This window comes from Crocodylus porosus, unplaced genomic scaffold (genome assembly GCF_001723895.1).
Source record: "Crocodylus porosus isolate Cpor-Errol unplaced genomic scaffold, CroPor_comp1, whole genome shotgun sequence".
In the NCBI taxonomy this organism is placed as follows: domain Eukaryota; kingdom Metazoa; phylum Chordata; order Crocodylia; family Crocodylidae; genus Crocodylus; species Crocodylus porosus.
Window position 1 is genome coordinate 5,581,422 of NW_017728926.1, and position 24,296 is coordinate 5,605,717.

The window sequence follows — 24,296 nt, forward strand, 5'->3', positions numbered from 1 at the left end:
ACAAGGATTCTGACATGTAAAGACTTGGGCAGGATTGATACATTTCTAATGTTAGCAATGCTTCTCCACTTGGTACGCAACAGAAGAGATCTCAGAGGTCATTACAACACAGAAGCCGTTCATTGACACGCTCAGCAAATTCTAAGAAAACAGTCAGGCCTCACGCTACAAGAGAAAGGCAAAACCCTCGTAGTCTGACCTAGGGGGAAAACTCCTTCCAGGCCCCAAACATAGTGACTGGTGTGACCTTGGGCAGAACCCTCCAACCAGGAAGCTCTGGGGTTTTTAAGTACCAGCAGGAGCATCAGTCTACCCTAGTACAATTCAGTTAAAGCCTCACGGTGTCCTATCCATCTGGTTGTAAAGTCTTCAAGTAAGGTCTCTGCTGTACAGCAAATTAAGGAACCACCCACTGCAGCAGGCAAGGGCACGCATTGCATTGTTTGTCTACGCTTTTTGCCCTGGAACAGTCAGAAACATTTTGGTTTTCCATTCAGTTTTACAGCTCAAAGCCATTGCAAAACCAAGAATCTGGAGATGGCCTTTGCTCTCCTCTGAAAACCTTTCCAAACAGATGTGGCTTTGAAAGCCAATAAAACAATATATTTTTATGATGCTCTGAGCTACCAGCCCCAAGGTGTCCATGGCCATTGTCCATTTTATCATAAAAGACTGTCTGAGAGACCAGGGAAGACATTAGGATTGAACTACACTAGTACCTTACAGCATGCCTGGGACATACTGGCAAGACACTGAGGTTTTTTTTCTATGCCCCTGCCCTCACCAAGCCTATTCTTTAGCTAAATAAAGGGCTTCAGTCTTCAGAATGATCATTCTGGCAACTTTCACCAGCCCTAGAATTCACTTACTTTACAATAACAGAACAAGACAAGTCTTTTTAGATTAACTTGATTGAGGCTGGACGACTAGTGCATGTCAGAAATGCTGTGCTGTTTCATTCAGAAATGTGCAGTATTATTATATGTCTTATGTTTTAATTCCTCCCCACAGATGCAAATTATGGTACCAATTCAGGCAACGTATGCACCACACCTGGATGTGTTACAGCAGGTAATGTTTCTTGCCAGGGAAGCTTGCTGTAGAGGGAAACGTCTGGCTCCATTAATAATGCTAGCATTGTCTAAGGTTTGTTTCAGTCCTGAGTGGTATTTTAAAAGCACAGAAGAAATTTAGAGTCATGAGGTCCCAGTGATTTTCAGTGGGGCTTTAAAGCACAAGTGCATGTTATAGGACTTGAATATATTTGTGTTCTTCGAGAATTCCACCACTGGATTAAAACTAGTCAATCCTCTTGTACCTTAATTATATCTGACAAATCAGGTAAGCAAATATTTGTTCAGAGTAATTTTAAATAATACAAGAAAAAAACATAAAAGGGAAAAAAGATAGTTTTCTGGGAACACCCCTGTATATCTCTACATATTTCCATACAGTTCTCCAATTTCTACTGAATACAGGACTGTTTGCGAATGTGGAGCAATAGTAAATTATGCAAGAGAACTTTGTGTTGTGGATTAGAAATCAGATCTGCTGTATGGCTTAGAAAATAATATTTACCAAAGATGGCTGCATAACTTAAGCATTCAAGATTTCAAACGGGGGATCACTGAACATAAACTTACTCATACTAATACACATTGGCAGAAAAAAAATGTTAGCATAATACCCAAGTAGCTCATTTTCATCAAATAAGTCTAATTACTTTGATATTTAAGATTATTCTGCATAGTCAATGTAACTATAAATGTAATTCACATCTTAGCTTGGCTTTAATCAAATGTTGCGAAAGTTGATGTTACTTGCCAAAGTTCTTTATAAAAGTCTGGATATTTTTCAAAGGCCATTATTGTACCATGGTCTTACATCATGATTACAAGAAATAATCATTAAATGTACTTTTCACAGAGATTCAGTAATAATGTGGTCATTAAATCAAGCAGTTTTTTAGTCTATCTTTATTATATGCAAGTGGAATCTGCAAAAAGTTAGAATGATGTAACTTTTGGGAAGAAGGAATAATAACTACAGAATAAGTAAACACATGCAAATACTTGTAATAACATCCACAGAAAATTGGTGCATTCAACTCAGTTTGGAACAAAGTTAGACAAAAGTGACACACTATATTAACAATAAATGGCAAAATGCTCTTTTTCAAAATCTGAGGGAAAAAATAAGAGCTTTTACTCGATAGTTAAAGAAGAAGAATATTACTGGACTCAAGAGATCTGGGTTCTATCCCTACCTTTGAGACTGGCCTACAGTGAAACCTTGGTAAATCATTTAATTTCTGTCCTGATTTCCCACCATGAAATAATTGCACTTTTGTGCTGTGGTGTGAGATCTGCAGACAAGCCCTATATAACAGCTACACCATGCTAGTATAGTGTTATATTATAGCACAGTGTCGGTAGTAAAGGAAAATGGCAAGGATGGTCAGTGGCTTCTTGGCTTTGGCTTAAGTCAGGGAGCTGCAGGCCAAGTGATTTCAGCTACAGGCAGTCTTCGGACTTACGACACAATTGGTTCCTGAAAATCGCGTCTTAAGTCAAAACGTTGCAACTCAGAACCAATTTTTTCATAAGAAACAATGTTATAAATGGGGGATTGGCTTCTGAACCAAGGCCCAATACCCTATTTTCACCAAAAATATCCCAGAATTTTGTACTCAATCAATTATAGATGAGTAATATAGCTACATTAATGTATTTATATTGTAAATAGCAATCATATTGATTTGGAAGGACTTCTTTGAGGAGACTTTGATAGACTTTTTGAAAGGCTCTTGGTTGGACTTTTTGAAGGGTTCACGGCTGGAGTCTTCTCAGGAGTCTCGGCTGCAGGTTTTTCTGGAGTCTTGTCTGCTTTCTTAAAGAAAGTACCCAAGGAAGTTTGGACAGACGTTCTCCAGGGAGATGAGTGATGCAGCGAACTTGTTCACTGATGTGGCATCGCATCGGATCAAGCATTATAAAGTCTAAACTGATGTCATAAAGTTGAAACAGGGTGTCAATTTATTAACGTTGTAAGTGTAAAACGTAACTCAAAATGTTGTAAGTCGAGGACTGCCTGTACCTAAGAAAAGGCACAACAATCCCCTCCAAAGACCTTGCTTGCAATTCTAATTGTTGTTCATAAGGACTTGACTTTGCATTGTCATCAAGGGTGGTTCTTTGGAACCATTCAGAGGAGTTTTGTGGTGGTGTTTGCTGCTGCACGTTGTGCAGGCAAGACCATCTAAATCTCCATTTTTGCAATTGCTTTTGTCCATTGCTTCTTTTCCTCTGCCTTGTGGACCCAGTCCCATGACACTAGGATGTCATCCCAAATGAGACACATGTGCAAGATCTGTTCAGCAGGCCACCTTCTTGGTAATTTGGGAGAATTTTTGAGTTTTACATGCAGCTTGAAATATCCTGTGGAAATCACCTCTATGGTTTTGTGCATCATAGCTGCTAGGATAATTCAGAACATGGATCCAACCACTGAGCCATGCAACAACTTCTACCGGTATGCCTGTGGGGGCTGGCTAAACCGGCATGTCATCCCAGAAACCAGCTCAAGATACAGCATTTTTGACATCCTGAGGGATGAACTGGAAATCATCCTGAAAGGTAAAACTGGGAGGGCATTAAAACATGTACATGAAACGTCAAGACAGGGCATCAGGACTTTAGCCCAATAATGATGTTGATACCTAACATTATTCCCTGACCTCCAAAACAATGGGCCTTATTATTAAAAAGATAAAGAAAGAAGTTTGGGAGATAAGTCCAGGCACAACTTCCACAGAACAAACTAGATCCTCCTTTAGGAGCCAGCAGCATATCTTTAAAGTGCATAGATTTATATCAGCTCAGGATCTAGCCTACTGTATGCGTCTTCGAGCAATGACGACACTTGAAATTTTGTCTGGTACAGTACAGCCAGCAAGGGGGTGCCATTTAATACAGAAGTATTTACACTATCAAAAAATTATGGCAGCAGCTCATTTCAAAAGGCAATATTTATTGGCATTGGTGTTTATCATTTGGATTAACATAGCACCTAAGAGCCCCAGTCATAGCTCATGCCCCACTGTGCTAAGTGCTGGTCCATCATAGAGCCAAAAGCATGCCCCTGACTGTACGGACTCATAATCCAAACTGCGTTCACTCTGGAAAGGTTTATCAGTGTAGGTATACCAGCAAGCTTGTTCTGGACAGAGCTGCAGTCGGTGCTAAACCTCAGCAGGCAATGGATGTGTTGGTGTTTTCACACTGTAACTTAAGGAGACTCTTCAGCAGCCATAATCATTTTTTGAAGGCAAAGTTGGCACGTACCTTTACTTTACAGAGCAGTGGATGAGACAAAGCCAGCTTTTGTTGACAGTTACCACACTGCAATATTTGACATACCGCATATTTTCTTTCTCCTTGGTTATGTTGGTCTTAATAGCCACTGACTGTTTACTTTGGAATGGCATCTGCTGCGCATAAGGCATTAGCAGGAGCTGAAGTGACATACAACAAATGACGTTCCAGGCCCGTAAGGTTTCCGGTCTCTTCTGTAGTCTTTCCTCCTCCCACTCTTCAGTAAAACGCCACCACAGCATGGCTGTGTTCCCAAAGAAATCAGCTAAGTTTTGCCATAATCTATAATTGGAGTCAGGAAAATCTCTGCATTTTTATGTCCATCCTTCACCTTTCACTCCTAACCAGTAGTACAACACTCTGGTTTCATGATACATGGTCCTTACACCCCTTCATTCTCACTGATTCATGCGATGACAGTTGATAACAAACCTACTCAGGGCAAGGTCTTACTGCAGTGATTCCTGTCCTAGGTGTGCTGGAGACTCCAGAGCAGGATGATCGAGAGGCCTTTCAGAAAGCAAAGACACTTTACAAATCCTGCATGAATGAGAGTGAGTATCCTCTTGTTCTATTGTTGTTCTTCCGGGGACAAACCTATATCTCCAAGCCAGTTTGTATCTCCCTGGCAGGGCCTTCCCTGGAAAGCCAGCCTTTCTGCAAGTAGATGATTTTTATAAATGACACACTGAGTAATTAAACTATTGTCTCTTAGCAACCCTGAGTGGGATTTTTTTTTTCAGTTAAGCTTGTCTAGCTTTTGCAATAGTTTTGAAAATTGCTCATTTCACTAAGTCTTTAAGAACTGAGCTCCCAGAGACTATTTGCCATTGCAAGCCCATAAAAATTAAGCTTGTCAGGCTGCTTACAGATGTGAAGTGTCTCAGTAGTAGTACCTAGGAAGTCTAGTGGATTTTCATTCACAGATAATGGATGCTGGAGATAGTTTGGGAGTTTTAACACTGCAAGTGGATTTAAAATACACTTGCTACATACAACATGTTAGGAACAACATGCATATGTCTGTAACTACAAAACTGATAAAATATGGTAAAGCAAGAGCTGAAAGCACTAGTTTTCAAAATGTTACCACGTTATTATTGATATTTATTTTTCATATTCCAGTAGTACCTACAAATCTTAATTAGGAATTGGACCCAACGCTGTAAGCATGAATGGAAAATCTACCCTCCTATAAACAGTTGATCATCAGCCCTATATAATTTTAAAGAACTCTTTCATGTAGATGAGAAGTTACTGTTTGTGTAAAAGAACCTCTAGCTTTATTTGGGACCTTCACTGCACATTATATTGCCGTGCATCGGTCTGGTGCAAAATCTCCTATACCACTGGTGCATAGCCTTTTTCCCTGGCAGGCTGGATGGGCAGTGCCTAGTTCCTTGATGGGCCGGATCCAGCCCATGGCTTTGATCCGGTGCCTGGGGTGGGGGCAGTGGGGCCCCATACAGCTGTGTAGAGGGGCCCTGATTCAGCAGTGCAGCGAAAGAGGGTGTGGGTTGGCCCCAACCTGGGCCCCTGGGGGGAAAAGGGAATCACCCAGCCCCAATTCAGTTGCAGAGGGGCAAGAGGAACAGCCTAGCCCTGATTCAGTTGCACAGGTAGAAGGGGGCATGGCTCATCCCTGATCCCTGTGCAAGGAGAATTGGGCCTGGTCTGGCCCCATCTGGCTGTGTGGGGTGAGGTGGCATGGGAATTTGGCAGCAGAGCCAGGTGGTGGCATTAATGGCCACTGCTCCCTGCAGTGCCAAATGTCCTGACCTGCGGAGAGCCCAGCAGGCCAAACGCTGTGGCTTCACAGGCCTCCTTTGGCCCACGGGCCAGAGATTGAGCACCTCTGTCCTATAACAATTCCCAAACCTCAGATGTTGAGGTGAGTTTCGTACCTCCTTCCCTGCTAACAGATACTACAGAAACTAACTGGTTTGCAGGGAAATCATTAGTTTCACAAATCACAACAGGCAAAAGTCTTCAATGCAAAGACTGTAACTGTAAAAGGGAACACTCTGGCCACCTCTCCTCACCTTTTGTATAACACAAGGCCTAGGGCTTCCCTGAATTAACCCTTGTTTGAATGAGAGTATATGTTTTTTAAAAACCTAGGTTGAAAACTTACCAGCGTAATGGAGAATCCAGCTCAGCTTTTGGTAAATGGTTTCAATTTGGCTTGGAGAGTGTGCAAATCCCAGAATGAGTCACGACACATCAAAAGTAATACCCTCGCTCGGTTTTGCAAACAGAAATTTCTGAGTACTTGAAGGGTAGAATTATTACACCGAGGAACACAACAATGACACCTCTGCATGCAGCCTCATCCAACCTGACAGTGGACCACCTTTTCTTTCTCTTCTGTGAGAGATTCAGTTGCATAATTCAAGTTATCGTGAATTTTAACCTTCTTTTAAAAATTTCTTTGCTGCTGCTTCTTCAGGCCTCATAGAGCAGCGAGATTCATTGCCCTTGTTAGAGGTCCTAGCTATGATTGGAGACTGGCCAGTGGCTTCTGCAGATTGGAATATCACCCATGGTAAGACTCTGTGCTCAAAGAGTTTGTAAAAGGGTCTCTGTAGCACAAGGGTAGGAATTTTTTACTTCCTTTGGGAGCTAAGAGCACTGAATTGCATCCCCTAAACAAACAAAAGCCTGGGTACCTCAGCTAGTAATCAACTTTTCACTCTGAAGGTTCAGGGTTCACATCCCTTGTTAGGTGGCAGTTTTCTGCGTGTGGCTAAGGGACAGCCTGTCATGGGAGACCAGACTGGATGCTGTGGCCTTTAAGTGTAAAGGGCTGTGAAACTGGACAGAGGAGTCTGGCAGGGCATCTGGGAGTGGAATTGCCCCCACCTGGGTGAGCTGGATCCTTCCTCCTGTATGAACTGCTGCTACCCTCCTGAAAGAGAGGCCTGTGGAGCTGGAAAGGGGAGTCCAGCAGATAATGGGGGGTTTTAAAAGATAAAATGTGACCACTATAAAATCTCAAGGTAAAGGGAAAAATGGAGGGAGAAACAAAAGTAATTCATTTTTAAAACTACAGGGCTCAACACATACAATAATTGTGCTCCTATATTTGCACATGCAATGATCACAATTAGCAGATGATTGGTAATAAAATGCTCATTTTTCACAAATTTATAATTGGGGCATGTCAGTAACTGAGTGGCAGGAGCTTTTTAAATCGCTTACAGAAATAGATGTGAAGCTTTGTTCTTCCACAAGGCTTAGCCCTCTCCCCCCCCATGTGACCACCAATTAAATTACTGCCACACATCTATCATAAAACAGCAGCAAAATCCTGGCCAGAGGTATCATCCAAGTCACCTAAGTGCCTTGAACAGGTGAGGTGTTTTGACTTCTAACCTTGATATGGGAAGGAATTGAGGGTTTTCCCTGCACTTTGCAGAGGGCTAATTAAAACTGTCAGTGCCACTATTAGTAAGGATAATTAACAAATACTCGGTGTTCAGTTTACAGTTAGAAGCAACCTTTCAGATCACTTTCTCCGTGCACTTCCAGCCAGTGCAGCTGCCCCTTACCAGTATCCCACTTTGCCCAGTCTGATTTTAAATGACCTGAGCACTAAGCTTACAGTACACAGAACTTAATTATGTTTGGTACACATCAATAAATAATGCAGCTTTTCCTTTTCTCTCTCAGAGGCAAACTGGAGCATGGAAGAAAAACTCTTCATCATGAACTCCAGATATAACAAACGAGTCGTCATTGACATGTTTGTTTGGAACGATGACCGGGATTCCAGCCGGCATATCATTTATGTAAGAAAAATGACTGGGAGCTACAGATACTTGGTCCAAGGCCATGACCCACCATGGGTAGCTAATTGCATCGCACACAGTTTAGATCAGTTTTCCATGACTTGTGTTGATGGGCATCCACAATATGAAGCAAAGTGTATATCAACAGCTCTATAATGGGCTGTCCAAATACATACTACTACAGATCTTCAGGCAGCATAAATGGTTCTGACTTTATTGAAGTCTATGGAGTTCTGGAGATTTACACTAAGGATTTAGCCCCTATTTATAGTACTGCAACTTACACAGCACTGCCATTGTTTAACATATACTGCAGATATCCAAATAACACTGATCATAATATAATAGGTATACCATACTGATCTATAATACCTAGCCTAGTAATATTTATTTTTGCACATCAGATCTAGGCCTGGAGAGAAGCACCTTTTTCTCTTGCAGGTTGCAATATTTTGTTCTTTCTGAGGTCACAGTGGTCACTGACCATTGCTCTGTAACCCATAGTAAAACCATGATCTGTAACCCATGATAAGTAAGCATCTATCCTGCACTAGCTGGAGATTGAAGGCTTCGGGTTTAGTCCTAAGCCAAGGTTTGGAGAGAGTAGTTGGTCTTCAATTCAGTCCCAGCTTCTATGGAAAACAGGCTAAAGCTTGCTCCTGGATTGGGTTTACCCCCTCATAAAGTGAGGTCCTCCTTCTTGGGTTACCAGGATGGTGTATGTAGCATTTCACATTATGCTCAAATGACCCTTTCTGGAGAACCACAACCACTGCTTATTGCTAACTAGGCATTACCTACTTAATTTCCTTCAGATTGACCAGCCCAGTTTGGGAATGCCATCGCGAGATTACTATTTTAATGGTGGCAACTACCAAAAAGTAAGTATCTCTGTAACACATATGCTGTATGCTACTAGAACTTGCCTTTCATTAATCACTTGCAAGTAATCCCTGCTTTTTCCATTCTGCATATTTCTGAATCTTCAAGCTATCCAACAATCAAAATGCATCTGTTTAACTTGTTGACAGAGAATATAAGGAAGGCCAAAAATTTAATAAGAAACAAAGATGACTGAACATTTATAGAGTAACAAGGCTATCCAGAGTCGTGAGAGTTCATATAGACAGAATATGGCAAGGAAGAAAAAACGTTATGCTCATAGTTTAATCCATCACTAACTTTTAGGGTTTAGGGTGAAAACTTTATGGGCACAGGTTGACCCTATATCTTCCTGCTCTGGGTTTTCTTGTTCCTTCCTATGAAGCATTTGGTGCTGGCAGCTGTCAGAGGTGAGAGTCTGGACTAGGAGGACTGCTGGGGAAATACAAAATGATGTGCTCATACTTCTAATCATACAAAACCCTAGATTCATTTTTGATGTAGAAAGGTTTCACAAGCCACTACATCCATGACTGAGTGCATCAGTAACAGAATCAGTGTTTGACAGGGAAAGTGAAAGGGAGATTCATGTTCCCAATCTTCAGGTGATAAGAATCCTACAGACTGTTATTTTTGCTGTTATTCCCCAAAACTGCATGAAAGTTCAGAGAGACAATGTTGAAACTGTTTCCATTTCCTATGACAAATTCATTCACTTTCTCCTCCTCGCTTAGTTTTCCTTTGTAGATGTCTAACTGAGCAGTTGCAAATGTAAGATTGACAAATTATCTTTAATCCATTTCAGGGCTGAAAAGACATAGTTCTTTTTATTTTCTTAATTATCTCATGCTAAACGAGTGCCTTTGCAACTCAGCATTAAATTGAATTTCCTAACATGAAAGGAGGAAGATCCACACAGACAAGAATAAAATATTTCAGACTCTCGCATCTTACAATTTCAGGATCCAATCTAAAACCAGCTGACGGCAGTGGAAGCCTTTCCATTGTTTTCCTTGACTTCGGGTTGTGCCTTAAGAAGGATAATTCCAGGGCTGTCTTTTCTGAAATACAGAGCAATGCGATTTTGGTAGAAGCATATTTATAGGCCGTCTCATCTCCGCCGTCTTAGTAAATTGTAATTTCTATGAGCAGCATTCCTGTATGTGACAGCAGTCCAAATGTGTTAGGGGAAGATATTCTATCACCTTTTACAGAACGTGGCCAACTTCTTCTGACATTAGTACATGTTACCAGTTACAGGCATTCTTAAAGAGGCAATGATATCTCAAGAAGCAAACAAAGACACAAAAAAGCCTCAGGTACCAGATTGGGAGATTTTGTTTTGGAAATGGTATAGGGGTGCTTAAGAGTGGACAAGTCACATAGTGGCTTGTCTGACAGAAGTGAACGTGTCACTATGTTAGCTATTATGTTTAGAGGACAGTGTGACTTTTGTGGTGGGCCTGTGGTCAGTCTCAGGCTACAGGGAGGCCAGGGACCAAGTGCAAGGCAACTTCAATCCAAAAATGAATGAACTTAAACAAAAAAGGCATTGAAAAGATATTAACCTCAAGTGTGAAAACTCTTGATTTGGCTAAGGGCACATCTTTAGCCTGGCTGAGTAACAATATGCACCATGGTCACTCAGGGCTATAGAGAATCCCTTTCTGTAAAGCTGTTTCTTTCCACAGCACATTTCCAAAGACTATGGGCTACATCCTGGTATTCTTTACTTAGTTTGTGTTTAGTCTGGCATCAAGCAAAACTCTTTTCATCCCTGGCAGGAGTTTGCCTGAGCTAGGACATTCTGTCCCCCCTACAAATCACCATAATGTAATACAAGTGCCCAAACCAATTTCAGAACAATTAAGCTATTGTGTTCAACTAGTTTCTATGTTCCACAAATGAGGAGTCGTAGGTAAAAATAACAGGTAGCATTAAGTCTTCCTATATCAAAGAACTGCACTTGACCATCAGCCAAATATGCTTCCAAGGTCCATTTTGGCATGTAAATCACCTAGCTTGCACAGCCTGTACCTTGCATTAAAAGTGAAACAAGGGCACCACTGGGAATCATCTGTCATTGTGTAAAGCTAGTTACACATGTAGCCTTGCAGTAATGGTTCTCAATTCTTGGATTTCCTCTAGTTTTTCATGATGTGACTTCCAAGAAATTGGGGAGAATGAGTAAGAGAAGAGAAAGAAGACGTTTCTTTCCAGGCAATATCCCTGAGGGTATCAGGTTTCTGGATTTGAGGAGCCCTCAAACCTTAAAAACATTGATACTCTGGTTCTGAGGAGATGCTGTTTCCTCCAGCTCAGTTCAAATCACGGAGTCTTTGCTACTTCTTCACTTATTCATTTAGAAACAATGAAAGGAAAGAGTCCCCTGGTTGCAAGCTCTAAACTGCATCTCTAAAGAGACTGGGCTGCAAAGTTTTGATTTAGGACCAAACATTGCCAATGTTCAGAATAGTTATGAATCAGATCCAGGGTGAGTTTTAGAAAAATACACATGAATTCTTGTTAGATTTTTATTTAGGCCTATAGGTCATTTCCAGCACATCTGCCATGCTCCTGAATGCAGTCTTAAATTTCCTCAACAAGACACACCCCAGTACACTGCTTACCTAAACCCCTGCTATAGGCTGAAGTGCTGGACAAAATCACCCTGAATCACATAGGCCACCATACAAAGTTTCTGTCCTTTATGTCTCTAGGTACGGGAAGCCTACCTGCAGTTCATGATCACCATTGCCAAAATGATCAGAGACGATAAGAACATGTCTAAAGACGACAGCTTTGTCCAAGAGGAAATGGTAAAGGTGATGGAGTTTGAAACAGAGATCGCGAATGTGAGTATAGGAGACCCACAGGTGTGGAGAAACCTCTCAGCTACATGGCTGGGAGTGGGGGAGGCGCTGCGCTCAGGATTTGGGGTGAGGGAAATATTTTCCCCTAAGCGAGTCTGGTGAGGGCCATTGGGGTGTTTTACTTTGCTCTGTAGCACATCGTGATACTGAAATAGTCATAGCAGTACCATAGCAAGGGGTGGGTGGGTGAGCAGGGTGACTGCTCCAGCTGCCAAAGTGAAGGGGCACCAATAAGCACTGCACAGCCACAGTGGGGCACGGGACAGAGCTACAAGCAGCTTGTTTGGGGGGTGGAGGGCATGAACTCCCGGGCAAGCACTGGGGGGCACATGCCCCCTCCCGGACCTGTGCATGGGGCAAGGACGGGCTGCCACTGCCTTGGTCATAGGAACTTTCTTGAGTTATCCAACAGGCTGTTGACTGATACACTGAAATGCAGAAAACAGTGTTGGTCTTTATAAAATAAGTTTCCTTCTCCAAAAAACAGACTTTAAAGAGCTCTTTCGCATGTGTGCATGCACACACGCATACATGTGATTCCAGCTGATGAAACTCAACAGTCAGTTCTGAGGAGTACTTTGTGTATGTCTTTAGGCAACTGCTCCTGCAGAAGAAAGGCATGATGTGACCCTGTTGTACAACAAAATGACCCTAAAGCAGCTACAGGAAAAGTTCACCTTGAAGGTAAGTGTCTTGATGAGTCCCATTGCTTCCAGCTCCTCCTACGGTTTGGTCAAGAGAAAATCATGCTGAAAATATTTTTGTTTTGAACAACAAAAGGGATTCATAGTCATTTTTGTTCTTAATAGAAAGCTAAGGGAATTGGGAATGTATTTTCCTATGGAACAAAGCTACATCTGAAGCATTTGCCAGGCCTTAAATCTTTGCACCAGGCAGCAAAAAAAATATGTGAGCTCATGTCCAGAAAGAATGCTTTAAAGTTCTTGACTTCTGTGCACAGATGAACTAGGTGAACCACATACTCTGTTCAGAGCTGGAGTGGTTCTTTTGGGCAAGCTTCACATTACCTTTTCTTGCATCAAATTAATTGCATCAAAATCACTGAAGAAGTTTACCAAAGCCACAACCAGTTATGGCTGCAGACGAAAACCACGGCCGACTCTTCCAAGATTGCAGTGGTATCCATGCTGCCCAGAGTCTTGACCTTGTGCTTTTCAGTGGAAAACCTTTAAACTACACCCTGCCTAGATGTTTGCCACTCACAAAACTATGAATCAAATTATAACTAATCCCCACCTATATTACAACTTGCAATGCTTTAACTTGGTAAGTCAAGAGAGCGGAAAATCTAACTGAATGCCCATGCTTTCCCGCAGGCTAGATTTTCCTCTGGATTCAGTAGGCATGCAGGTAATATATCTAGCTATTGAGGAATAACCCAGTAGAAAATCTAGCAGTGTATAGAGGGGGAAAGAGTGCTGGTTCTTTCACTGTTGTTACTAGACCAAATCTGAAGGGAATCCGAAGTGCAGAAAAAACTTTAACGTTAGCGTTTTTCCCAAAGGGCAGGGATTACTCCCATATATGGTTATTTTAAAAGGAGGATGAGTTAAAATCACAATGTTAGAATTCCAGATCCTGAGAGAGGGAAAACATGAGGTCAGAAACATTAAGATGACAGATTTCAAAAAGGCAGATTTCATCTGACTCAAGGAGCTAACAGGCAGGGTATCATGGGAGGATAGATTAAAGGATAAAGGTGCCCAAGAGGGCTGGGAGCTTCTAAGGGGCCTAGTATTGGAAGCCCAACAAGAAACTGTCCCAACAGGATGGAAGCAGAAGACGAATGGGAAGAGACCAATGTGGCTGCATTAGAAGCTCCTAAAAATGCCTCAAATGCAAAAGGAAAGCATACAGGCAATGGAAGAATGGGTAGGTCACAAAACCAGGAAGGCAAAGATAAAGAATGAGCTGCACCTGGCAAAAGGGGTTAAGGACAACAAAATGAGGCTCTATAAGTATACCAGCCAGAAAAGAAGGACCAAGGAAATTGTGCAATTGCCATTAACAAGCTGGGGGAACTCCTAACCCAAGATACAAGGAAGGCATAGCTAATCAACAGCTACTTTATCTCAGTCTTTACAAAAAAAATTAAGCTGCCAGCCACTTAATAGAAATTATCTGGATAAGGAATGGGGCAAGTGGGGGGAAGAGGTAACAAAAGAGATGGTCAAAGTGCTTTTGTTGGGTCTGAATAAATTCAAGTCAGTAGGGCTGAATGAACTTTATCCCAGGGTCCTGAAAGAACTAGCAGAGGAGAGCTCAGAGCCCTTGGCAATGATCTTCATGAAGTCTTGGGAGACCAGCCAGGTACCAGAGGACTGGAAAGGGGCCAATGTAGTGCCCCTTTTTTAAAAAAGGCAAGAGGAGGACCTGGGGAACTACAGACCAGTTAGATTCACCTCAGTACCTGGGAAATTACTGGACCATATGGATTTTAATGGATTTAGTTGCTGTAACACTCTAGAAAGAGTTTTATGTTTTGGGTTAAAAATGGCTCATTTATTTCAATTTAGCTCAAGTGTCCCTGTAAATATCTTAAGCAAAAGTAGCATAAGCTAAGTTTATATTGATTTGAAAGGGCCCTATAGCCTCTTTCACCTATTAAATTAAGTAAATGATAAAGAACCCAATATGTTCAAACTTGTGTGTAAACAAGCTCAGTCTGCATAAATCTACAGTGGCCAGATTCTCCTCTTAGCTACTGGTGCAAATCTAAAGTAAAAATTGTCTTCATTAGAATTACACCAGATAAGCATCAAGTTACAACAAGGGAAGCTCAAGTCGCTGGAAGGGAAGTTTAAGATAGATATTAAAAAAAAAACCCTCATGAGGAGGGTTAAGCACTGGAACAGGTTACCCTGGATACGTCTACATGTGTTGTTAATGCACAGAAAGGGTACTGTGCATTAAAAAATGTGCAGTAAACTGTGCCTCAGAAAGGATCTACACATGCACTAGCTTAGAAGCAAATTTGCTCCCAACTGAAGCAGTTGAGACCAGGAATGTTCCTGCCCCCCTGCCCTGCTCAGCCCCACTGCAGCAGCAAAGGGGAGCTCCAGGCTTCCCTGGGTGCCATCCCAGACTGGCAGAGGGCATGGGGCTGGTTCCAATCCCCATGTGTGGGGGGAAAGTGGTCCCAACAGCCAGCACTGCTGTATCCCAGCCATGTGGGGATCAGACCCAATTCCCATGTGGCCAGAAGAGGTTTTCATGCTCAGCAGGGATGCTGCCTGGTAGCCATGTGGGGGTTGGGAAAGGCATCACTGCCTGGGGAGGCATGCTGCCTGGCAGCCAGGATCAGGAGGGTTACATTGAAGGCTTCCCCTCCTCCTCTGGGGCAGGGAGGCCTCTCCACACCATGTGAGGATCAGGTCCCAAACTAATCCACCTGGCTAGGATGCAGTGGTCGTGGCTGCTGGGACAGCTCTCTTGCCCATGTGGAGATGTGGATGGTACCAATGCCCATATGGCAGGGAGACAGCCACCCTTACAGCTGGCACAGTTCCCCACCACACCAGGGCTTAGCCAGGTGGTAGTGGGCCCTCTGATGACTGGGCTAACACAGAGCTTATTTCTGCTTGTCAGCACCTATTTGTGCTTACTGCATATTAGCTAGTGCACAGTAAATCTACCACCTGTAAATAAAGATGGTAGATTTACTGTGCATTTGCCTACTTTACTTAGCGATAGCTCAGCACAAGGTTACCTATTGGGCATGTCTACACATGCATTAATGCTGATTTAAATTTACTGCACAGTAAATTACTGCACAGTAAGCAGGAATAGGTTAGTCCCAAATCAGTCCACACATACAGTGTTATAGCACAGTAAAGCATCTACATGTGCATTACTGCACAGTAACTAATTGGGCATAAATTTGATATCTGCATCATGTGGGTATCAAATTTTTGCTCAAGTCAGCATAAATTGCCATATTTGCTGTGCAGTACAGGCATGCACATGGAGATGCGTGCCTGTACTGTGCAGTAATTTTGATTACTGCAGTGGGTTGGACTAGATGCCCTGAGGTCCTGTCCAACCTTAATTTTCTAGGATTCTATATCCTAAGGAAGACCATTCACAAGCATCTAGAGGAGGAAAGGCTGATCAAAAGTAGCCAGCATGAATTTAGGAAACAAATTGGGTAAAACAAACCTGATCTGTTTCTTTGACAAAGTAACTATTGGGGTGGATGAAGGGAATGCTATGGATATAGTCTATCTAAACATCAGCAAGTCTTTTCATAAGGTCCCGCACAACCTTCTCATAAACAAATTGGAGTAATGTGGGCTAGATACAACTACTATGGGATAGATAGATAACTGACTCGATAGCCATAAACAAAAGGTAATTATTAACGGGTCCGTACCACAATGGCAGGAGGTTTCAAGTGGAGTCAAACAGGGGTATGCCCTGGGTCCAGTGCTGTTCAAAGTGTTTATTAATTAATTGGATGCTGACATAGCTTCTTAAGCAAGTTTGTGGATGACATGGAACTAGCAAAGATTATAAACACATTGGAAAAGGTGAGTGCAATTCAAAAGGATCTTGACTGGGAAGTTGGGCTAGAGCTAAGAGGATGAAGTTCAATGCCTACCAATTCAAGGTGGAATAATAAGCATTATGTGATAGTGTCTCTCTTCTCAGCACTGGTTAGGCCTCATCTGGAGTATTGTGTGGAGTTCTGGCCTCCACATTTTAAAAAGGACACGGAGAATTTAGAGAGGGTCCAGAGGCAGGCAACGAAGATGATAAAGGGCAGGCAAGTCATACGAGGAGAAGCTGAAGGAGCCAGGCATATTCAGCTTGTGGAAAAGGCACTTAAGAGGGGACATGAAGGGCTACCATAAAGAAGAGGAAAAAAACCTTTTCCCTCTTGCTGCAGAGAAGAGGGTGTGGACCAATGGCTTGAAGTTGCAGGAAAGGAAATTTAGATTGAATATCCAGAAAAACTTCTCCACTGTGTGAATAGTGAGGCAGTGGAATAGACCACTTAACGAAGCTGTGGACTCTCCATCACTGAAGATGTTCAAGAAAAGGTTGGACAGTCACTGGTCAGGGATGATCTAAGCACAACTATGCCTATTTTCTACCATGGGTATTTTCCATGCTTCTTGGCTTTGCTTGTTGTGCCTCCCTGTAGCAGGAGTCCTACTTTCGGAGCCCCTCTGGACATGTGGCTCCGCCCTCCTGCAGTGGGCCAACTGCCTGCTTACTCACCTGCCACGCCTTGATCTTACTTGTGATTAATAGATGATTGGAACCAGTGGGAGGCTGCCCATTTTTATGCGCCCCGATGACAGGGGGTGCTGTCTGCGGCTCCTTTTCCTCCCCTACACCGCAGCCCAAGCCTTGCAGATGGTGCTGGTATGATCTAACTTGGGCCATGTTATTATGTCTCGGCCCTTCGTTTGCTCTTGGGGCTCCTCGCTGCCCCCTTTAGCTCTGGGGCTCCTCGCTGCCCCCTTTAGCTCCGGGGCTCCTCGCTGCCCCCTTTAGCTCCGGGGCTTTTCGCTGCCCCCCCAGCTCCGGGGCTGGGCCAATGCGCCCCCAAACAAAGCCGCACCCCCTCCGGCACCAGGAGACTCCACACTATCGTGGAGCTCCTATGAGGCCTCCTCCAACCCCTTACAGCCTCACCCGGTCCTCCAGTAAAACAGAAAACACACAACGCAAAGCCCCCAGGCTACAACATAAAAGCTAGACTGTTCTGGTCAAAACACGAATCTCTCCCTACCAAAGAGAGAGAGAGTGCGCATCAACCCCCAGCAGGAACCAGGGGATGTTCCAACCGTCAGAGTTCTCCCCTTTGTTCTGGCTGAGTTCCTCCTCCCTCGGCTGCCGGAGGGGAACTGCCCTCCTGGCCTTCTGCCTGGGCTTAAGAAGGGCTAAGCTCCACCCCTTCCTGGCTCTAGGTTTCCCTGGTTGCTAGGGCAACCAGCACCTGTGCAGTCCTGGTGACTGGCAGCTGCGCTTCCCCCTTCCCACCACTAGAGGTCTCTCCCCAGCCGTTTCTGCTCTCAGTCGAAGGGCATCTGAGAGCTCTGCGACACCCCGTCACCACCTTTTTTTGCCTTATGTGTCAGGGTGTTTTTTAAGCCTCCCCAGAAGCACTGGGTGTTGGCTACAGCTGAGTCTGGTGACTTCAACTGGGGTGTTCCTGGCTAGAGGGTCTCTCGCCTCCACTTAAAGTTTGTGTCCAAAGGTTATGTGGCAAGTCTGTGTCAAAGGTTATGAACTTGTTTTGGATGCCATCTGTGAGGCACAGGACATGGTGTAGGGACTGTGGATAGTGCCCCCTGGGAAGGGGGCATTAAAATGGACAGCCTCCTGCATTTTACACCAGTTTAAGGAATAATAAGTCATGGCAGGCGAGACTGGCTAGACTGCCCTACACAGACAGGGGGCAGGCCAAGGTTGAGACATGGCCTCAAGTTGGCCCCTGTTACAGGCAACATTTTATAGAAACAGGACATTGACTGTTGTTGTTTCCCTGCTCTACCTGTGGCAGGTTAGGGTGTTAGGTTCATGTTATGTCAGGATGGAGAGTAGTCTTATGTAGAGTTTAGATTGTGGTTGTATGGGATGGCTAGGATAGGGATGATCTTGCCCACACTATGGGTTGTCAGTGTTAAAAACTATTTTTTTATATGCCACATTTAGTATGAGATTATCCCAGCCACAGGGTTTGAAGAGCCCCCTCTGGCGGCCAATTCAGTATCTGGCTCTTGTCTACAAAAAGCTGACACTGTGCAGGCAAAAATAAGAAAAAATTTCCTAATCACAGTTTAGTTGACAATTTGGGATCCAGACTGAGAAGCAAGTACGGTCCAGTGGGTAGAGTAAGTAGACTAGAAGCCTTCTCATATTGACATTTCTAGTTGGCTCAGAGCTCAAGCCACAGAAGAAATGTGACTATAATATCAGGGCCTGGGGAGGTGTCTTCATGAGATACTAAAGGAATAGACATGCTGGGGTTATTTCTAAGTGGTACTGCTCTGTAGGATGAATCCCAGAAATGCTGACCCTCATCTCCCCCATGAATGTGAAACTAAAAGCCATAGGTCCTACAGGTTTTCTCTTGTGTTCACAATGCCTGGAAAAAATGCTTACTTTCTGAACCAAGAGATAACTTCACACGTCATCCTCCAGCAGATAACCTCACATGTCATCCTCCTCGCCTATGCCAAGTATGAACTCTATCTACCTTTCAGGGCTGCTCCTTGTATTCAGTCAACCAGCAGACTGTACACAGGTGCAGCCCCTGGCCTTTAATTGAATAGCATCACTGATCTCATTTTATAAGTCTCCTGAGGAAAGGACCCCCACCCCCAGCTCCAGCAAAGCTTGATGGCTTTGGTTATGAAAAGGAATCAGCACAGCTAAAGAGATGCAGAGATAAGTTCCATGTTTATAACGTATTTTAAAAATCTGTGCTTATAAACCTGCAATAAAATTTGACAGGGCCTTTGCTCTCTGTACCGTGAGTACACAAGACACCTTCTGTTCCCTACAACCAACATAACTGAGGACTGTGTAGAAACATAATGCAAGTTAGATACACAGTCTACAAAGAGCTGTACATCAAATTACTCCAATCAAATTGTGGCCAAAGGAGGGGGTGGCCACAACCAAGTTCTGGGGATAATGCAAACAAAAATCAAAGCAATCAACAAAAAGCGGAGCTCCCCAAGAAGTTTATTGTATGATGTCCCCACAGCAATCAGTCTTTTGGTGTGGTTGGACCAAGGGCTTCTATAGGCAGCTGTCGCTCTCCTCTATTGAATAGACCCCACTGCCAGTACTGGGGAGTCCACAGGGAAAGGAGATGCGAGTCTGGCACAGTGAGTATAAAGCAAGCCTCAGAACTGATCAATGTGTCTATCTCCCTCTGCTACAGGACTTTAACTGGGCCCTCTTCATCCAAGGTGTCATGTCTTCAGTAAATGTTCAGGTCCACCCCGAGGAGGAGGTGGTTGTGTATGGGATGCCCTATCTGCAGGAGCTCAAAGCAATTATCTCCAAGTACTCAGCAAGGTAAAGGCAGTGGGGAAAAGAGCTACATCTAAGACAGGGAGGAGAGGGATGACAGTCCAGGAGGGGTCCAGTACTCTGAAGGGGAAAAGTAGAGAGCTGGGCTTTGTTCACAGGTTCTCTGGGTAAACTCACGTCATGTCTCTGCGTCCTTTACTCTATAATGCAGGGGCAAGGCTCCCTTCCTGCACAGGGATGGTGGAAAGCAGAACTTTTCAGTGTCTGGGAAGGTCTCCTGCCTGACTGGGGAAAAACCTCAAGGGAAGGATGTGGGGTTCAGCCCCCATTACACTGAGAAGAGACGTAGGAAGAAACTGGAAGTTAGGCTCCTAAAGCAGGCCTGGAACTGAGGCCTGAGGAGTGCTGCCAATGCACGTAAGGGCTCCTTACGTGCATTTGTGCACTCTAGATGCTTCTGCAATTAACCAGTTGGTCCACCCTTAAACACAAGCAGTGCCAGAGCTCCCGCAAGGTGTCATGAGGAACATGACGGGTGTTTGGCTGCTATTGCTGACTCCGTTGCCCCTACTCAAAGCACGCTTTCCTTTCGATTGACCTATCTGCTGCCAAACACTAAATGCTTTATTTTGTTCTTGCACATAGAACCATCCAGAACTACCTGGTTTGGCGACTGGTGATTGACCGGGTCAGCAGCCTGAGTCGGCGTTTTAAGGATGCTCGTGCCAACTATCGAAAGGTACCACCCGCAGCCCAGCGCTGATATAGGGCTGTAAGGAAACAGCTGAGTTATGGCCCCGTCCCTCATTACCACAGGCAGCCATGCAATACAAAACCTTTCACAAGCCTATCCTTCTACAGTAGTGGTCAAGAACTCATTAGGACCAGGAGCCCACAGGTCTTGACAAAGGGTAGCTGTCCCAGAGCTCTGCCTAATGAATTTTAACCAAGTAGACATGCAAACCTCTGCTAAGAAAAGACTGGCTTGAAGTCTAGGGTGTAGATGCAGGGCCACACAGTGTAGCTAGGGTAGGTAAATAGCTAGGGCAAGCCTTAGCCCTATTAGGAAGTGACTTTTGCATCCCTTTGGGACCTACGTACAAGAACGTGCCAACATATTCGGAGCCTTTCAGAAGCATTCAGCACACCATTGGGAAGGTCCTAGTCAGTCCAACCCTTGTCAGCCCCACAGCTGAGCCTTTCTGTCCACTTATCCTCCAAACTACCTGACATTCACCCAGGACTAGTGACAACTATTTTGCTAGATCATATGCTTGGATCACCGCTGTGGAACATACAAGGTCAGAAGCTGCCCCGAGGTGCCTTCATCTTCCCTGTGTCAGGCTGCCAGTGTTGCTATGAGTAGGGGTAGGTGTCCGTGCTTAAAAACCAAGGAGATGGGCACTCCAAAACTGCTCTAGACAGAAGGACAGACTGAACTGTACCTATATAACCTCCCCACAGTTGCTGGACCTTGTGCATAGGTGATGAATGTAAGGAAGACCAGAAATTTAAAAAAAAAATAGTTGAGAGAGGACAGAAGCAGAGCAAATGAAGGTCTTTTTCCTGGATCAGCCTTTCTGTCTTCTGTTAGCTTGGTATGGGGGCTGGGGGGCAGTGAAGATATATAGGAAGAATCGAGCTCACTGCTTTCATTTCCCAGGCACTTTATGGGACAACATTGGAAGAGGCCCGTTGGCGAGAATGTGTGAGTTATGTCAACAGCAACATGGAGAACGCAGTGGGAGCTCTGTATGTCAGGGAAACATTTGCTGGTGAGAGCAAGAGGATGGTAGGTAATCAAAGTAATTATCCTTCATGCTGAATATCCTTCATGCTATTGTAAGTCCATAGCACCTGGGGCTTCCTCTCCTACCCCAGGTTTAATATCTCTGCCAAAGATATGCATGGTACAGGGCTTAAAAGAACTTGTGGGGCAGTTTGAATAGAAGAAGGATGTTTCATTTTCTGTTTCAAAGGCAGAGGAATGTCGACTCTTGGCAGTCTTTTGAACTAGAACAGGTGGGAAGAAGCTCAAATTTTGCAGTATTGTTCAGGGAAAGCCAATACCTGTCTTTTTTTTCAGTGCATTTCCCGCCCCCCCCCCCCCCCGATGCATTCTTGCCACTTCCTTAAGGCTTAAAGAGTTAGAAATCCAGCTTCCAATAAGCCTCCCTTAATTGTGCCATTAAAATGGCAACTAGGTGGAGCTGAAGTTGATCCAGGGAGGTGACAGATTCTGTGTGTTGAAACTTGAACCGTCTTGTCACCCAAAACAATTGATATCTATTTTGCTTCACCACATTGGATGAGCAAGCAGTCTGGACACAGGGGAAAAAAACAAAAGGAAAAAGCTCCAAGCTGAAATCATCAGTGCCAATATCAGTATCACCTAGGCAAAGCTGAGCCAAGCTGATGCTGATAGATCCTAGCTTTTGGAGACTGGTCTGATTACCTCCCTGGAATTCTTTGGTTTCTGCTGATATTTCCAGTGATTTTACCTTCTTTTAACCTGTTAACTGCACCTTAAATAGTAACCCAGCCACACATTCGAGTCAATTTAAGTCATGTTAATACAGTAAATGACAGGGCTGTGTGAAATTTCACCTGCTATTTCATTCCAATGCTGTTTCAACTCGTTTCAAGCTCAAAACAGCGAAATTGAAATGAAACGCAGGGCTCCGAAACAGCCTCAAAATGAAACGAGGGCAGTCAAAACATTTTGAGTTTCGAAGCTGAAGCTGGGCTTGCCTGCAGGGAAATGGAGAGGGAGCGGGAAGAGGGGGCAAGGACACAGTGAGGGTGCGCCTTAACGCAGGCTGGAGAAGAAGCTCTTGCAGGAGAGGAAAGAAAGGCTCTGTCACAGTCTGGCTGCCTGAGACGCTGCTGTGCTGCTCCTCACTAAGTTAGGCTGTAGGGGAGGAGAAGTCATGTAGAGGCCCCAGTGCCAGCACCAGTGGGGGCGCGCCTTAACACAAACACAGTCACACGTCATGAGTTTTGCTTGTTAACAGCTTGAGGTGCAGTTTCCCAGAAACCCCTATACCTATCTCCTTAAAATTTAGCAGGTGCCATACCCACAGAAGGGGCTACCATCTCTGCTGTTTTCATCCAAATCTGCCAAAGAGTGACAAAGTTATAGGCAGCTTTGTGTTTCCCCATTATAGCCTATGGGCAAAACATCAAAACAGTTCGATGAAACAAAACAGAATGGAACAGTGATTTTGAAACAAAATGAAACTCAAAACAAAATACTGTCCCAGAGAACTGGAATTTGAAATGAAATGGTGCCATTTCACAGAGCCCTAGTAAATGAGCCTTAAAGTTATTCCACATATAATGTGTGACAACTCTGTGGCTTGTTTGTATCATACATGCCATCTTCTGACATCCCTGGCACCCAGGGACCCAAGGATCAAGAAGCCTCTCCCTGATGCCACGGTCCCCATGTACTGGAATGAGTAAAACCACATGTACCGCCCAGCTTGGGTTTTCACAATGAGCTGATTGTTGGCTGGGGCCTGGGATCGCACTGGTGTCAGTGCCAGATCCCAGTTTGATCCCAGCTCAAAATCAACTGACTATGGCACCTGGTTTCAACTTGATGGCACAAAGGGAGCCCAGGATCATGATCCCAGGCTTCCCCCTCCACTGGCAAGTAAGACACAATTGGGATCTAATCCCCGATCCCAGAATTGTGCATCCTGTTGTGCACGTGTGGCATAGAAGGAAGCATGGCAGTTGGGATTGTGAATCAGATCCCATCATGCCTTTAAATGAAAATCTGTCAGTGGCCTTAGATGAACAATTGTTGCATGGTCTAATTAAATTTTACTCCAAGAAAGACTTGCTTGTATTCTGTTTAGAAATAAAAATATTGCTCTTGTGATCCTTTTCCTTTGGTCTATGTAGGCAAGAATAAAAAACTGAAATTCCCCTAGTGAAACTATTGGTGGTGATTGGGACTGGGGTTTTCCTGGAGTTCTTCAGGCTTGTTCAGTGACAAGAGGCCTCCTTTCCAGTAATGGAAAGTCCCCTTTTATTTTGCAAAGGATTCTAAACTGCAGATGGAAGGAAAAATGTACAGGTGTCAGGCAAATCTGTGACAGTCTAATGTTTGTCTGATTTCAGGAGTACTGAAGTGTATGTCCTATAATAACAAGCCTAATAATACTACCTTGCTCTTACATAGATAGCACTTTCCATCAGCAGAACCTCAAAGCAATGTGCAAAGAAGGTCACTACCATTACTCCTATTTTACAGATGGAGAAAATGAGATGCAGGGAGATTAAATGACTTTTTCAGTGTCAGCCAGCTAGCAAGTTGCTGAGCTGGGAATGCAACTCAGGCCTCCCAAGAC

The 24,296-nt window shown here is 44.0% G+C and overlaps 1 protein-coding gene across 5 annotated transcripts in view; it reads left to right on the forward strand.

The window, feature by feature from the left end:
- Positions 1-24,296, forward strand: part of MMEL1 (membrane metalloendopeptidase like 1) — an 81,180-nt gene that overhangs the window by 37,847 nt on the left and 19,037 nt on the right. For all 5 annotated transcript variants that reach the window (XM_019541262.1, XM_019541264.1, XM_019541265.1 and 2 more), the window contains exons 3-13: positions 1,012-1,071; positions 3,474-3,635; positions 4,847-4,927; positions 6,823-6,918; positions 8,046-8,164; positions 8,980-9,045; positions 11,767-11,901; positions 12,514-12,603; positions 19,844-19,980; positions 20,581-20,674; positions 21,599-21,727. In XM_019541262.1, the coding sequence (XP_019396807.1) occupies positions 1,012-1,071; positions 3,474-3,635; positions 4,847-4,927; positions 6,823-6,918; positions 8,046-8,164; positions 8,980-9,045; positions 11,767-11,901; positions 12,514-12,603; positions 19,844-19,980; positions 20,581-20,674; positions 21,599-21,727 (1,169 nt within the window). The remainder of the gene's footprint in view (positions 1-1,011; positions 1,072-3,473; positions 3,636-4,846; positions 4,928-6,822; positions 6,919-8,045; positions 8,165-8,979; positions 9,046-11,766; positions 11,902-12,513; positions 12,604-19,843; positions 19,981-20,580; positions 20,675-21,598; positions 21,728-24,296) is intronic.